This window comes from Harmonia axyridis, chromosome 1, assembly GCF_914767665.1.
Source record: "Harmonia axyridis chromosome 1, icHarAxyr1.1, whole genome shotgun sequence".
NCBI lineage: Eukaryota > Metazoa > Arthropoda > Insecta > Coleoptera > Coccinellidae > Harmonia > Harmonia axyridis.
In genome coordinates, this window is record NC_059501.1 from 81,335,231 (window position 1) to 81,350,030 (window position 14,800).

At 35.8% G+C, this 14,800-nt stretch overlaps 1 protein-coding gene across 2 annotated transcripts in view; it reads right to left on the reverse strand.

Moving 5' to 3' along the window:
• Positions 1-13,371, reverse strand: part of LOC123675919 (probable nuclear hormone receptor HR3) — a 189,003-nt gene extending 175,632 nt beyond the window's left edge. The window contains exons 1-2 of one of the 2 annotated variants that reach the window (XM_045611531.1): positions 13,192-13,371; positions 4,962-5,271 (exon numbers count right to left, since the gene is read on the reverse strand). In XM_045611531.1, the coding sequence (XP_045467487.1) occupies positions 4,962-4,980 (19 nt within the window). In that variant the 5' untranslated portion in view covers positions 4,981-5,271; positions 13,192-13,371. Of the gene's footprint in view, positions 1-4,961; positions 5,272-5,805; positions 5,935-13,191 lie in introns of those variants that run through there. The other variant, XM_045611523.1, reaches the window with a different exon arrangement.
• Between the last annotated feature and the right edge of the window lie 1,429 nt (positions 13,372-14,800).

Genomic DNA, 14,800 nt, shown 5'->3' on the forward strand with positions numbered 1-14,800 from the left:
ACTTTTTTGACACATCACGACACTGCCAAAATCTGCCCCATAATCATGTCTTCTCATCATTATAACCCCACCCTTCGACCTGAACCTCCTGCAGGTAAACCACACATCCAACTCTCATCGCCATGCTGCCAAAGGGTTCCTTCATCCTCTCGGCGAATGCCAAATGGTAACGACCTAACGACAAGAGGAAATAAAGCCCATAATCACCGAGCTATACATCGCGACTCGACGTTCGCGTTTGCCGCGGTAGGTATCCACTATACGAGAGTCCGCACGCCGTGCAATTTAACGGTACCAACTGAATAATGAGAAATTATTGCGGGACCGGCGGCGTTGTTAGCGAAGATGTCACGCTCGAGGTTGTCATGTTGACCCAATTCCTCGTCGACTTGGCGGCGTATCGTGACCCGTAATTTATCGGAGTTTGTGGAATCGCTCGCATAGAATATTCGCAACACGTGTTATTAGAGGAGGAGCCGATGATGGCGTACAGAGGCGAGCGCGGTACGTCTGTGGTGCTGCGGCGGTACCGATGCGAAAAATCGGTCGCAGTAGGTGAGTAGGTGAGAAGTTCGTTCGGGTGTTGAGGCTTTTCGCCATTTTGACATCTGAATTGTATGCTGTAGTGACTCTGTCTGGTCACAGATGGCGATGTGGGTTTTCGCGCCACACTACTTCGGCTTCGGTGTATTTGAAGGGGTCGTTGCGTTGCAACAGGTTCACCTCTCACGATGGTGTGAGAGGGTGTATCTTGGGTTGAGATCGCTGGATAGCCCAACTGATGATGCCACCAGCGATCCCTGGGAGTAGCCGCACCTCGTAACTTGGCTCGAGAAAGACTCGCCAAAATACGATTGATCTTGTTGATATCTACAGCCAAAACCAAGTGTATGACAACATCGAGAAAGCCTATTGGATCCTATTGGATGCAAACTTGAGGTGGAAGGGAGAATTAGTCAACAGGAGTTGAGATTCAGGTACCTTGGCATAGACCTTTTGGGATACAGCGATGTTGAAGAAGAAGTAAGATAGTAAACAACAAGTGCCTCAAGAGTAGCTGGTTGTTTAAAAGACAGAATATGGCGTAACAAAAATTTAAGAACCGAAACCAAAACCAGAATCTACAAAACGACGATCAGGCCTATTATGACATACTGTGCGGAAACAAGACCAGATACTACAAGAACCAAACGATTACTAGAGACGACAGAAATGAAGGTGGTTAGAAGGATTGCCGGAAAAACTTTTCTCGACAGGAGAACAAGTGAGAACGTACGAAGAAGCGGAAAACATCAATGAGTGGGTGCTAAAAAGGAAGATTGAATGGAACTCCCACATAGAGAGAATGAGCTATTCAAGAATTGTCAGAAAAGCACGTGACAAATCCCCACTAGGCCACAGAGATCAAGATACGCCTAGGCTTGAGCGCATAGTAGGCAAGGTGACGAAGAATGAACAGGTGATCTCGCCTAATATGGAGACGGAAGAAGAAGATATTGTTTGAGAAAGAGGCAGTGGTCTGTATTTTATACGAAATTAATTTAAACGGCAAACAATTTACAACTAATGATGACACTTTGGAAACAAGGTAACATACCAGGGATGCAGTCTGAACGGAGAACTCACTCACAAGAGATAAGATGTAGCATAGAAAAGGGGAGCGCAGCTTTCAATCGTCTCAGAAAAAATGTATGCAATATACTCAAGGTGATAGGTATTTTCCTCTCTTCCTCGTGAGGTGGAAGCTTGGACCTTGAAAGAAGTAACATGTAGGCGATTGAAAGCCTTCAAAATATGGTGCTCTCAGCGAATCTTTAGTACCTACATCTACCGTATCACGAATGATACTGTTAAGCAACAGATGCAAAAAGACCTGTAAATCCTGCAATGTGATAAAATCAGGAGATAATATTTAGTGCATCTATTGCGCAATGAAAAATATCAACCAATTCGACAGATTTTACAAGGTGAGATAGAAGGAGGACGCTCTCAAAAACGCCGACGGCCATCATGGCTAAAGAATATCAATGGACAGGAATGACAACCATTTAAATATTCAGAGTAGCTGTCAGTAAAGTCATGTGGACCAACATGATTGCCAACATCCACAGAGGATAGGCACCATCGGAAGGAGAAAATGAGAACATAAATATCTCTTTTTGAAGATATCCTTTTGTAGGTCGCTGAATTCTTTTTGGAGAGCTTCTTGCACTCGTGACAATAAAGTCACTTCAATAGATTTTGCACTTGAGCTCAGTGAGTATTTGAAAGCTTCAGACCGGTTGTCTGGATCGATTGATGGTGAAATCGATTCTAACTCTGGTGCCTTTTTCTTGAGACGATGATCCTCATGAGTTGTAGGATCTTCTTTGCTAGTCGAAGTTGTAAAAGTTATATATTGCCATCGTGAAATGACACGAGAAGTATCTATTTGAGATTTTATTCGAAATAACAATGACCTTATCTCAAAAGTATTTATGTTGACTGAGTAGCAAAATATTTCGTATAGGCGCGACCGCATTAAATTTTAAATTTACCTCACTGTGAAACGACAACAAGACACGAGAAAAGATGTATGAGCGCAGGGTAAATCGTCAGAGTTGTTTTGCTTCAATCCAACCATTAAGAACAGAAAAGAATTTTCGAAGTTCCTAATGATTTTGAGGCGCGTATTTTGCTCTTGTTGTTCAATCATTTTATCAGAAAGTGATTTTAAATCACTCGTATTGGAAAACTCTTCAGAAAAACTATTTGGTGAGGATCGCGTAAATAGTTTCACATAAATTCATTTCATTGATATTCAACCTTCTACATATATTTTTTTTTATTTTCAATCTATGAAATTGTCCGATAATGACTCAACGATTCCTCAAGCTCAATAACGAGCCAACCTCCGCCTCAATAAGAACAAAAAAACATCGAGACCCCCTTAACAACCACCAAAACGATTCTCTCCCATTCTCAATTCGATCCCAGACATATCTTCCACATTCTTCGAGCTTATTCAAACCGTGATTTCAAATCACAAGATACCTGTTTCTAAATCGAACGACGAATCGTATTCGAGCAGCGTAATCAAATGGTTTCGGATACCCAAGAAGTAACGGGTTCTTCTCTGTATGGTAACCGTCGACTTTTGGGAGGCCTTCCGCGCGTCCGTACGAAGCTGTGGAATTTTGGCCCCCCCGGTTCCCGGAAGACCAGCGGCGGTTACTAAAGGGCGTTGAACATGGTTTCACAACGTTACGAAAGCTCTCTTCTTCAACGAGGAATTTACTGAATGATTAAATTTTCATTCACTCTGGTGGGAATCGATTGTATCGGGTTTTTTGTCATAAGTGTCACTTATGTGAGAATTCAGAAGTTGATCTTTTTTGGGAAAATTGGTTCTAGCGAACAAAAGCTTGTCAGTGCTTTGCTATAATTTGATTCTATTTCAAATTGATAATCATAATTGTTATCGTCATTGTCGATATTTGGTACTCGGATTTTAAGCTAACAGGCCAATTGAAAAGTCCCCGGTCTACCATAGTATAACACATTTTTTTTGACAAAATTCGATTTTATTATTCAACATAGTTGCCTTCGAGGGCGATACAGCAATTATAGCGATCTTCCAACTTTTCGATACCATTTTTGTAGTACGATTTGTCTTTCGCTTCAAATTCGGCCTCAGTTTCGGCGATTACTTCTTCATTGACGCTAAATTTCTTTTCAGCGAGCATTCTTTTGAGGTCTGAGAACAGGAAAAAGTCGCTGGGAGCCAGATCTGGTGAATACGGTGAATGCAGAACCATTTCGAAGCCCAATTCATGCAATTTTGCTATTGTTTCCATTGATTTGTGACACGGCGCATTGTCTTGAAAAAACAGCACCTTGTTTTTCTACAAATGGGGCCGTTTTTTAACGATTTCATCCTTTAAACGATACAATAACGCTATATAATAATCACTGTTGATGATTTGGCCATTTTGGATGTAATCAATGATTATTATACCTTGCGCATCCCAGAATACTGATGCCATAACCTTGTCAGCTGACTGTAGTGTTTTTCCTCGCTGTGGATTCGGTTCATCGTGTGCAGTCCACTCAGCTGATTGTCGATTGAATACGGAGTGAAATGATGGAGCCATCTTTCATCCATTGTCATATATCGACGCAAAAATTCAGGTTGATTGCACTTAAACAGCTTCGAACACTGCTCAGGATCATTAACACGTTGTTGCTTTTGATCATTGTGAGCTCGTGCTGCACCCATTTTGCACACAGCTTTCTCATGTACAAATATTCGTGAATGATTTGATGAACACTTTCAGATGATATCTTCACAATGTCTGCTATCCCAATCAACTTCACTTTACGATCATTCATAATTATTTTGTGAACTCTTTTGATTGACAGCACCTTTTGGGGTCCACTGCGTTCGCCGTCTTCGGTGCTCATTTCACCACGTTTAAACTTAGCATACCAATCAATGATGATTGATTTTCCTGGTGCAGACCCCGGAAACTCTTCATCAAGCCAAGATTCTGCTTCAACTGTATTTTTTCCCTTCAAAAGGCAATATTTTATCAGCGCACGAAATTCTTGTTTCTCCATATTTTTTCAAATAACGAAAGTAACTACACTCACAACGCAATCTCACAAACTAATGGTAGGACTGCTGTCAAATTTTGACACGTATAGTTCGAAGGTTGGTACTAACTAAAAATCATATGGATTTAATAGATACTAGCAACGCCATCTGTGATCAGACTTTTCAATTGGCCTAATAAGTGTCACTTATGTGAGAATCCAGAAGTTGATCTTTTTTGGAAAATTGGAGTTAGCGAACAAAAGCTGGTCATTGCTTTGGTGTGATTTCATTCGATTTTAAATTGATATTCATAATTGTTATCGTCATTGCCGAAATTTGGTACTCGAATTTTAAGCTACAAAGAAAGAATAGACAAAAAACTCACCTCTTATAGTACTTGGCATCGTGAAATATCTGCATCTGCTGTTGTCCTTGAATTATAAAACCAAATCGGCAGTAAGAAGACTACGAAATTTTCAGGTACACGTGTTGCTTTCAGTTCAAAATGAACAACAAAAAAACGAATTCAACGAAAAACTCTAAATTTGAGTTGACTAAATCACACTAGTCAACGAAGGCTTATTGATCACACTAGGGTCAAAATTTTTTCTTCTTAAAAATCCCAAATAACGCACGATTACTCATTGTTTTCAGATGAATCTTATTCACGTGACTGTCATTAAGGTTGGTGCAACCTGGAAGAAAAAAATTGAATGTAAGATTGAAGCAGGAGTAGAAAAATGAAGAATTATTTCAAGCCAGGCAGAAGGTAAGCTGAAGGATCTTCTTAAATCTACTTAAATTAGAGAGCATGGTTTTTACATATATACAAATTTGCAAATTTATGATGATGATAGATATATACAAAATTAATTTAATTCTCAAAATTACCGCATCCACTGAAATGGCTATTTTTTTAACGTTAATTACACTTTTTGTCAACCAATTTTGTCGACAATTGACAATTGTTGAATTTTGTATTCAATTCAGATTTTTGGATTTTTGTAGTAGTTTCCTGATAATAATAAATTGATAATAACCATTAAAATATTTTTCAGACTGAAATAATCTTTTCTACAACTGAGATGATGAGATACCAAAGTTCCATATTATATGCAATGACTTTAATAAATATTCTCAATTTTACTCAAATCTTTCATACCTGAGCAATATGAATTGTAATTTTCGAGCTAAACAGTGAACTTAAGTTAAATTTTCGAATGAATTACCTTCAAGTAAAGACCCATGCGATTAAGTATCTGATATCTTTTAATACCAGTTCTTGATATGAATATAAAGCAGTAATCATCATAATATTTTCGATATCCTCTGAAAACCAAATTATAGAAATGTTTTCGAGCATTTGTATACATCACTTCTTGAAATCTTTCGTTGTTTGATTTGCTGCAAACACAATTCGAAACTAATTATCACAATTCACACTTTTGACATTTCTATTTAGGTACTAATTTTTAAAAATCTATGACTCTGTGATATCGAGTAAAGAAACACAGACGTTTTCAAATCAAAATTTTCCAGATTCATTTGTACGTAATTACTATTTTCGTGAATGAATCAAATAGAATTCCTACAGAAAACTCATTTAATCATTACCTGGATTTTCCCAACGTGAAAATTACTTCCACACTCGCGATTATAATAATTATTTCAATAAATAATTTTTAGACTCTAATAAATCTGAGTCCATATACCTCTGTTTGGTTATTAGAAACTATTTCTACCAATACAATATGAATTAAGTTTTTTGACAACAGTATTCTTCTAATTATCTCGCTAAAGTGTGAAATTAAGATACATTTGAAAATGTATTATCTTCAAGTAGAGACCTAAGTAATCTAATATCTGATACCATTTCTTACCAGTTCTTGATATAAATATGAAGCGGTAGATGTAATATTTTCGAAATATAGAATTATAGAAATATTTTCGAACATCTGCATACATCTTTTCTTGAATTCTTTCGTGCTTCAAACACAATTCAAAAGTACTTATCACAATTTACACTCTTGACATTTCGAATAACTGGAATAATTAAAATCTTTGACTCTATGACTTGGAGTAAAGAAACATCTTGACGTCTTCGAATCTATGCACCTCAATTCACCATAATAATTCGAACGTAATTTCTATATTTTTCGAATGGAATTCCTACAAATAAATAATCTAATCATTACCTGACACTCTCAAACGAACATTTCGACTTGAAAATCATTTCCCAATCCGCGATTTCCCGGCCCATTTTACACGTGCGTCTGGGAGACTCTATGACGCGTTGAGTCTCCCATCGAAAAGAAACTGAAAATGTGGAAAGGTCCGTGGAAATGTGGGGGTGTATTATAGCAAACTGCCAGCGTTATATAGAAGACATTGAACTTGGGACAGGCGATTTTGCGCATAATTACGGGACCATGTGGAAGAATTGAGAGAGTTAAGGGGGTGCAACTTTCTCCTTTTCGGGTTCAGGAGGATCAACAAACTTTAGTGACCTTTGGTCAGCTGATGCGGGAAGGAGAGGTAGAGGTCGATTTTCGATGGTGAGTATACTTATTTTTAGGTGTGCATACGAAAAGAATTCTAGAAATATTTTTGGTAGTTTAAAATAGTTATTTATAATACAAGTGCAGAAGGCATTGATATTCTTCCACGAGTTCAAAATTCAAAAACGAGCCACGAAGTGGCGAGTTTTGGAATGAACGAGTGGTAGAATGAGCCTTCTGTACGAGTATTATACATTATTTTCTCTAATTCATTGCATTTTCATTGAAATTAATGAAATATTTCCATAAATATATTTTAGTGATTTTTGCATTGAAAAATGTTGGTTGGCAGAACTGATTTCTTTAAGGCAAATTGATGAATTGACAGATAAAGCCGTGGCGGAAAGTTCGGAGTACCACCATAGAATAATAAAAAATAACCATGAAAACTGTGCGTTTCTGATATATTCTCGCACGATTTTGTTCTACAAGATGTGGAAGAATGAACGGAATAACCACAGAATTAGAGAAAAAATATTTTGATCGTCCATTAAAACTTTTTTTAAACTAATAGAAATTAAATAACAATTATTCTATGTCATATTTTAATTATTCACTTTAACAATTGTTTCGATACACAGTAGTTCTTTCAAATATTTTACATTTTTGAATAACTGTTATTGAAAAATTCAAATTTTATTGAAAACAGTTGATTATCTGAAGAAGCTACTGTGTAGCGAAAAAATTTTTACATTAAATAATTGAAAAAGGGATTAGAATAAATGTCATTCAATTTCTATTGAAAAGAATTTTCATCAAGTGAAGACCGAATCGATCCAATATTTTTTTAAACTGAAAGAAATGGAAAGATTGATTATTATTTCTTTCACCTCGAGTCACTTGAATATCAATTGCACAAGACATACAGGGTGATTCAAAATTGAGTGTCAAGATTTCAGGAGCGTATTTATCAGTTCGTTATAGGACTTTTTTTTCCCATAGAGCGTTAAAGTTTCAAGGTTTTTCAGTTTTTTCTTCATAGCTCTTTCTGTTTTTGAAATTTAAGATCAAATTTGAAATATCGGTTACGTTTTAAGTATGTTCAGTGGTTGTAACAAGCTACAGGGGGTCAAGCCCTTTTTCACCTCATAACCTTTTTTGTAATACACCTCCGGTAAATTCTAACATATGGAATGAATTCTAAATTTCGTTCATACATTTTCTTTCTTATGTAATTTTTACGCATCTGCGATCGTTGTCGAGAAAGAGGTAAAATAATTTTTGGTAATTCGCTACATTTAATTAATATTTTCAACGAAAGGTAGGAACCAATTATATCACAATGAAAACAAAAAATTTTACGTATGTCGTTTGTGATCTGAATTACAAGTTTTCTCAAAACAACTTAACGAACCTATAGATCTTCCAAATTTGATCTTACTTTCTCAAAAACAGAAAGATCTGCAGACAAAAAACTAAAAAAATCTTGAAACTTTAACGCTCTGTGGAAAAAAAAACACTTATTTCGACCTGAAATTATGCTTCTGAGATCTTAACACAAAATTTTGAATTACCCAGTAGATGAAATAATATCAGGTGTGTGAATAAGTCTTTCCCGTTTTTTGTAAGAGATGGCGCCACCAATACTGTGCGAGTATTTAATGGTTACATATGTCATAATCAAAGCTTATTCATCTGTCAACAATTCCACACTAACACATTAGTTGAAATTTTTTCGCATCATAAATTTTTGAAATCGTGAAAATGTCGAAATTTGAGCCGAGTCGACGTCATTTGCGGGAAGTTTCACTTTATTGGTTCAATTTGAAGAAATCTGCTGCCGAGGCGCATCGGTTGCTTCAGGAAGCTTATGGAGAAGGTTGTGTCGATGATTCAAGTGTTCGCGGATGGTTTCGACGCTTCAAAAGTGGCGATTTCGACAAATCTTTGAAGATCAAGAATTGGCGCCAAGCTCATGCTCTGTATATGGTGGGACCAGCTAGGTGTGGTTTACTATGAGCTTCTGAAACCGAATGAAAGGATCACAGGCGAGGTCTATCGACGACAATTGATGCGTTTGAGCCGCGCACTGCGAGAAAAAAGGCCACAATACTCCGACAGGCACGACAAAGTTATTTTGCAACATGACAATGCTCGCCCACATGTTGCACAGCCGGTGAAAACATACTTAGAAACGCTCAAATGGGAAATCCTACCCCACCCGCCGTATAGTCCAGACATTGCTCCGTCTGATTACCATCTCTTCAGATCGATGACGCATGGCCTGGCTGACCAGCACTTCCATTCCTACGAGGAAGCCAAAAAATGGGTGGATGACTGGATAGAGGCCAAACCGGTCGAATTTTTTCGCAACGGGATTCGTATGTTGCCAGAAAGATGGGGAAAAGTTGTAGCTAGCGATGGCCAATACTTTCAATAATTCATTTGTAACCATTTTTTCACAATAAAGGCTCAAAATTTGAAAAAAAACGGGAAAGACTTATTCACACACCTTATAATAGCAAGAATTTTATTCATTCAATTTTTTATAATAATTTATTAATTTTTTTATATAAAGACTGTTCCTAAATTTGGGGTACCAAGGAAAACGGGAGATTCCTTGGATCATTTTAAGAAAAGAATGTCCTCTAAACATGGGTCTTCATACACTTTGTTTTCGAGATACAGGGTGTTACTTGTAGTCCTACTTTTTTGTGATGATTGTAGCATTTCATCGACTCTTTATTAATTTTCGCTATATATTACGTGAATGAGTACCAAAATTCATAATAAATTTATCATTACATCTTACCAAGTAGATTTTCGTTAAAATTTGGATTTTCCTGAGGATTACCAGAGAATTGTTTGAATTTTTTTTTCTCGGAATTAGTAGCAGGTGAGACAACTACAAGAAAGTTAAGTATCTGATAACAGTTTCTTTTTAAATTTTTCTAAACTACCAGTGGTCCACCGAAAAAAAGTACTGGAGGAAAAAAGGAGGCACTGTTTAAAAAAAAACACCCTGTAGATTGCATTCAAAATTAGCATATCACATGATGAAAAACTTCAAATGGAATATCGATGCCAAATTAACTTCGATATCTTATGAAGGGAAGGAACTAGATGAATAATCAAACTTTGACACCCTGTATCTCGAAAACAAATCATTTTCAAGTGTTTATAAGACACTTTTTTCTTAAAATAATCCAAGGAATCTATCATTTTTGTTTGTATCTTAAATTTAGCAACTTCCTGTATATTTACTCGGTTTCAATCATTTTAATTTCTGTACGTACTGAATTGACATTCCTAGCTCACAATCAGATCTGTGCATTTAAAAGGCTAAAAAATGAAAAATCTTATTTGAAATATTCATTTATCATATGGGCTTCATTGTCAAACTTAATTTTAAAATAAACGAATCGACGAATAACTTGAACTGAAAAAAGGCATATTCAATGTTCGTTGAAATCGTATTATTTCAAAAACACCCTGTATAGAAAACAATTAGGATCCCAACAAATTTGAACTCTGAATCCAATCTGAATGAAATCATAATCTAGAATCCGATAGAAAAATCCATCCAAGTTAAAACATCCTAAACTGCCGGATAATGAATAGAATTAACGAACCTAAAGCTTCAATCCCAACATCTCGAAAATCCCACAAAATTAACTGAATCTAATTAAACCCTAAACTGGATAAGATTCTGTGGATGTGCAGAATATAATTATACTCTACAAATTCCCATCGTCTAACTCTCGTCCTAAAAAAAAGTTCGACTCTGCACTTTTTGCAACATAACGAATTTAGACCAAGTTCTGATTGCCAAATCTAACCTATTTGGAAAAGTCGTCTTCTTCCAACAAATCAGCTATTTGCCGCCTCGTATGTCTTTCATAATTAGTTTCCACGGATTACTGCCAAGGTCATTGACATCAAAACCTGCTTAGTTCGTTAACAGTTTGTTATTATTATGTATTTGTTGCTAATATCGCGCATATGGTCTATTGTGATTGTCTCATTCTTTTACATTGTCGAATGGATAGATAGATTCTATAAATCGAAATCATATGCGGATTCAACCATAACCATAAGAATTTTCTTTGTTTTCTTTCTAACCTAACCATTAGATTTTTTTTCCAACTGGTTTTATAGCCCAACCTCCTCGTTTATAAGTCAGCTCAAAACTATTTTGCCCTATTTCTCAACAATTGTTAAAACGTGATTTTCATCAGTTTTTTTTCAGGTACATTCTACATAAAAACTGCCTTTTTATCATTATCGGGAAAAATACTGAGAAAAAAAAACAACATTTCCGATATAACAGATCCTACAGGCTTGAAATTAATTTTGTATATACAGGGTTGTAGTAAATAGGTGCGATAAACTTCAAAGGGTGGTTCTGCATGAAAAAATAATTACAGTTCGCTATATAACTTTTGTTCACAAAAGCTTCATAATCCGAGGTGTTAAAGTTTTTCTTAAAAACTTTTCAAAAGGAAACAAAGCTACGTCACTGAGATATTTCAAACTAGAAATTATTTTTGAATTCCTTGTTCAATTTGTGACGAAAAATGTCCCATGCCAGAGTCGATACCAGATAATTCTTAAAAAAAAAAAATTAAAAATACGCGTGAAGATATTCAATTTTTTTACCTAAAAACGACACCCTATAGGAAAAAGCATGAGAGATTTTTGTCACAAATTGAGCACGAAATTATAAAACACTTTCTAGTTTGAAATATCCAGTGGCGTAAGATTTGAAGAGAGAACATTCTTTACCGGTATGCACGCCAATGATGAACATAAACTTCTTAATTGCATCTCAATAAATGCGCACTAACACTTCTTGAAACCCACCAAATTTCATTTGAATATATTGTAATTATTTTGTCATGCAACACCGTATATAAAATATTAATGCCGAATTTCAAGGGGATCGTATGAACAGATGCCTTCATTTAGGTGAACTAACCGGCAACAAAGACATCTCAATAAATCACAGCTCATATCATATTCAGTTATGATGTCTTCAAGGACGCAGTATGCGTATAAATGAAAGAACGCTCATAAGCTCCTGACATCAAATCAATACTTTTTTCCTATTATGTTCTAATGTTCTAAATTGGTTACTGTCAAAATGATAAACCAAATAAGTTGATCGACTCAGTATTCTTTTGATGGAAATCCAATCAAATTAATATTCAAGTGTTATTTTATTTTCATAAAAATTGTTAGCTACATATTAACTTTTTCATATATTGACATTCCGAATAACTGAATTTTGTGATGAAAATATCTCTTTTATACTTTCTCAATGAAAATTTGAAAACGCTATAGTTCTTTAGTTTTAGCAATGGTATGACGTCAGCGATCGGAGGAAATTGTCATTGACATTGCCAGACTGTCAAAACAATCCTTCGACTGCTTAAAAAACAAATATTGAGAGTCTATTCCTAATGTTTCATTTCATACTGGAAGATTAATTATTATTAAATCAATATTTTATATGAATGCTGAATAATCGAAAACTAATTTCTTATTGCGAATGAAATCAATACGCAAAATCAAAAGAAGTACATCGTCAACATAGCAAAGTGGTGACAACAAAAAGTTCAGAAATTGCCCGGTTTTGTGTGCGTATTCAAGGTGAATACAGTTGACATTGCTTAAATAAATATACCATAAAATTCAATACTGATTGCGAACTGAAGACTGAATATTTTTTCAAAGCTAAGATGGAGTTTATGTTATGTAATGTTATTGGAAAATTTGCAGTGTTATATTCAGTTTCAGCCAGGTTTATAATAAATTTTTTAATCACACAAATCATAACAATACCCGCGAAAACTTCGAAATAAAAGTCACTAACAAAAATCACCATTTAAAACATGCAACGCAGAATTCGCAACATTTGTTTGTTGAATAAATAATTTACGCCATGCGCCCTACAAGAAAACCAAATCCACCATCCGGTTAAAAAAATTGCAGAAACCCAGAATCGTACTCACTATTCACCAAACAATATATACAAAAAAAAACAATTACATCACCCCCAAAACAACAAAACATCCATGCACTGTCCACCAAACCAAAAACTGATCACAAACAAACCATAAACCAGCTAGAATCCTCACAAACACTTTCAAGAGTCCAGCGCGAAGGACCAGGACCGATCGTACGGAACGCGCGCGTGGTATCAGCTCGGGTCGTCTAGACGGCTATTTCGAATGGGGTATCCGCTGAGGGATGAGGACGTCCGTCGAGTGGAGAAGAAGGCACCTGTTGCTGCGCGATGGCGGCCAAGTGACTGAGTGTAAGCGGCCAGGTGGAAGTCACTGGAGGTCAGTGACACAGTGAGAAGTTACCGCTCGTGGATCCGTCGTTGGGCTAACGGTGCCTTCGAAGAGTGCACCGGCTCTATAGCGGTATTGAGGGCCGATCCCGGTACAGTTACCTTACAACAGGATTGTGTGTGCCGGGGACCAAGAGAGCTCATCTCTGGGTCTTTCTCACGCGAGGAACGGCCTCGCAGATGATGCTGCTGAGGTGGGTTTCGGATGACGTAATGTAGGCTGAAAGCTCAGATAGCTAATAAACATAGATTAGAGGGAGCATATTTCATTTTCGAATTTGTTCCCCAATATGAACTATCAAAGGACCCCGCACGGTTTCTATGGAAAATGGGTCCCAGTCGAATTGGCTGAAAATTTAGTATAATGTAGTTTATGAAGTCCTGATCAAATGTCTCCATGGGCACAACAAGATCTAATGTACAGTTTTTGAGATACAGGGTGTCAAACATGCAGAGAGAGGGTTATTACTTACCTTTAGAAAATCAAGAATGTGGCGATTTTTTTGTTACAAAAAGTTGAAGATAATAATTACAATCTCAATATTGTCGAACCTGAGTTGTAATAAGATGTTACAAGACTCCGTATACAGGGTTATTAATAATTACATAATTTTTATGTAATTCCTCGAACAAACTCCGTCTAACGCAAAAGCTCGTAGACTTCAGAATAAGTAAAAAACATTTGATTTTAATATTGGTTGGTAATATTGGTATCTATATTCTAAGCTTCGACATGAGGTGCGCGAAAATGAAAACATATCAGTGATACGATATTTCACTCAATTCGCGGGTTTTTCCAAAAAGAAAACCAGCCATAGTGAATCCATGTTTCATAATAACTCGAAATATATTGAGATAAATACCTAAATACATCAGAAATTCAGAAAAAAACTTCAAGCTCGTTAAACGACGTGAAACAGCTGATGACACTAGGAGCGCAAAAGTAGCCAAACCTTGTATTTCAGCAGGTAGATACAGAAAATAATAAATATTCTGCTTAGTATAGATTCGACAATTAGGGAAAATATCGAACTCCAAATATTCAAATTTGCATATTTAATCGAGAGTCACTCAAATAACTATATTTTATTTTATTCATTCATTATAATATATATATATATATATATATATATATATATATATATATATATATATATATATATATATATATATATATATATTATATGAATGTATACATTCATAATAATATAGTAAAATTGTGGATTTGAAAATATATCACAATCCGAATGCATCTAACCATGTTGGGGACATGTGAAATTGCGTATACTCCCTCTACCTATGTTTATTACTCTATGGCTGAAAGTGATGGGATAGATTGCATGGAACATGAAGAGAAAGATTGGTTTT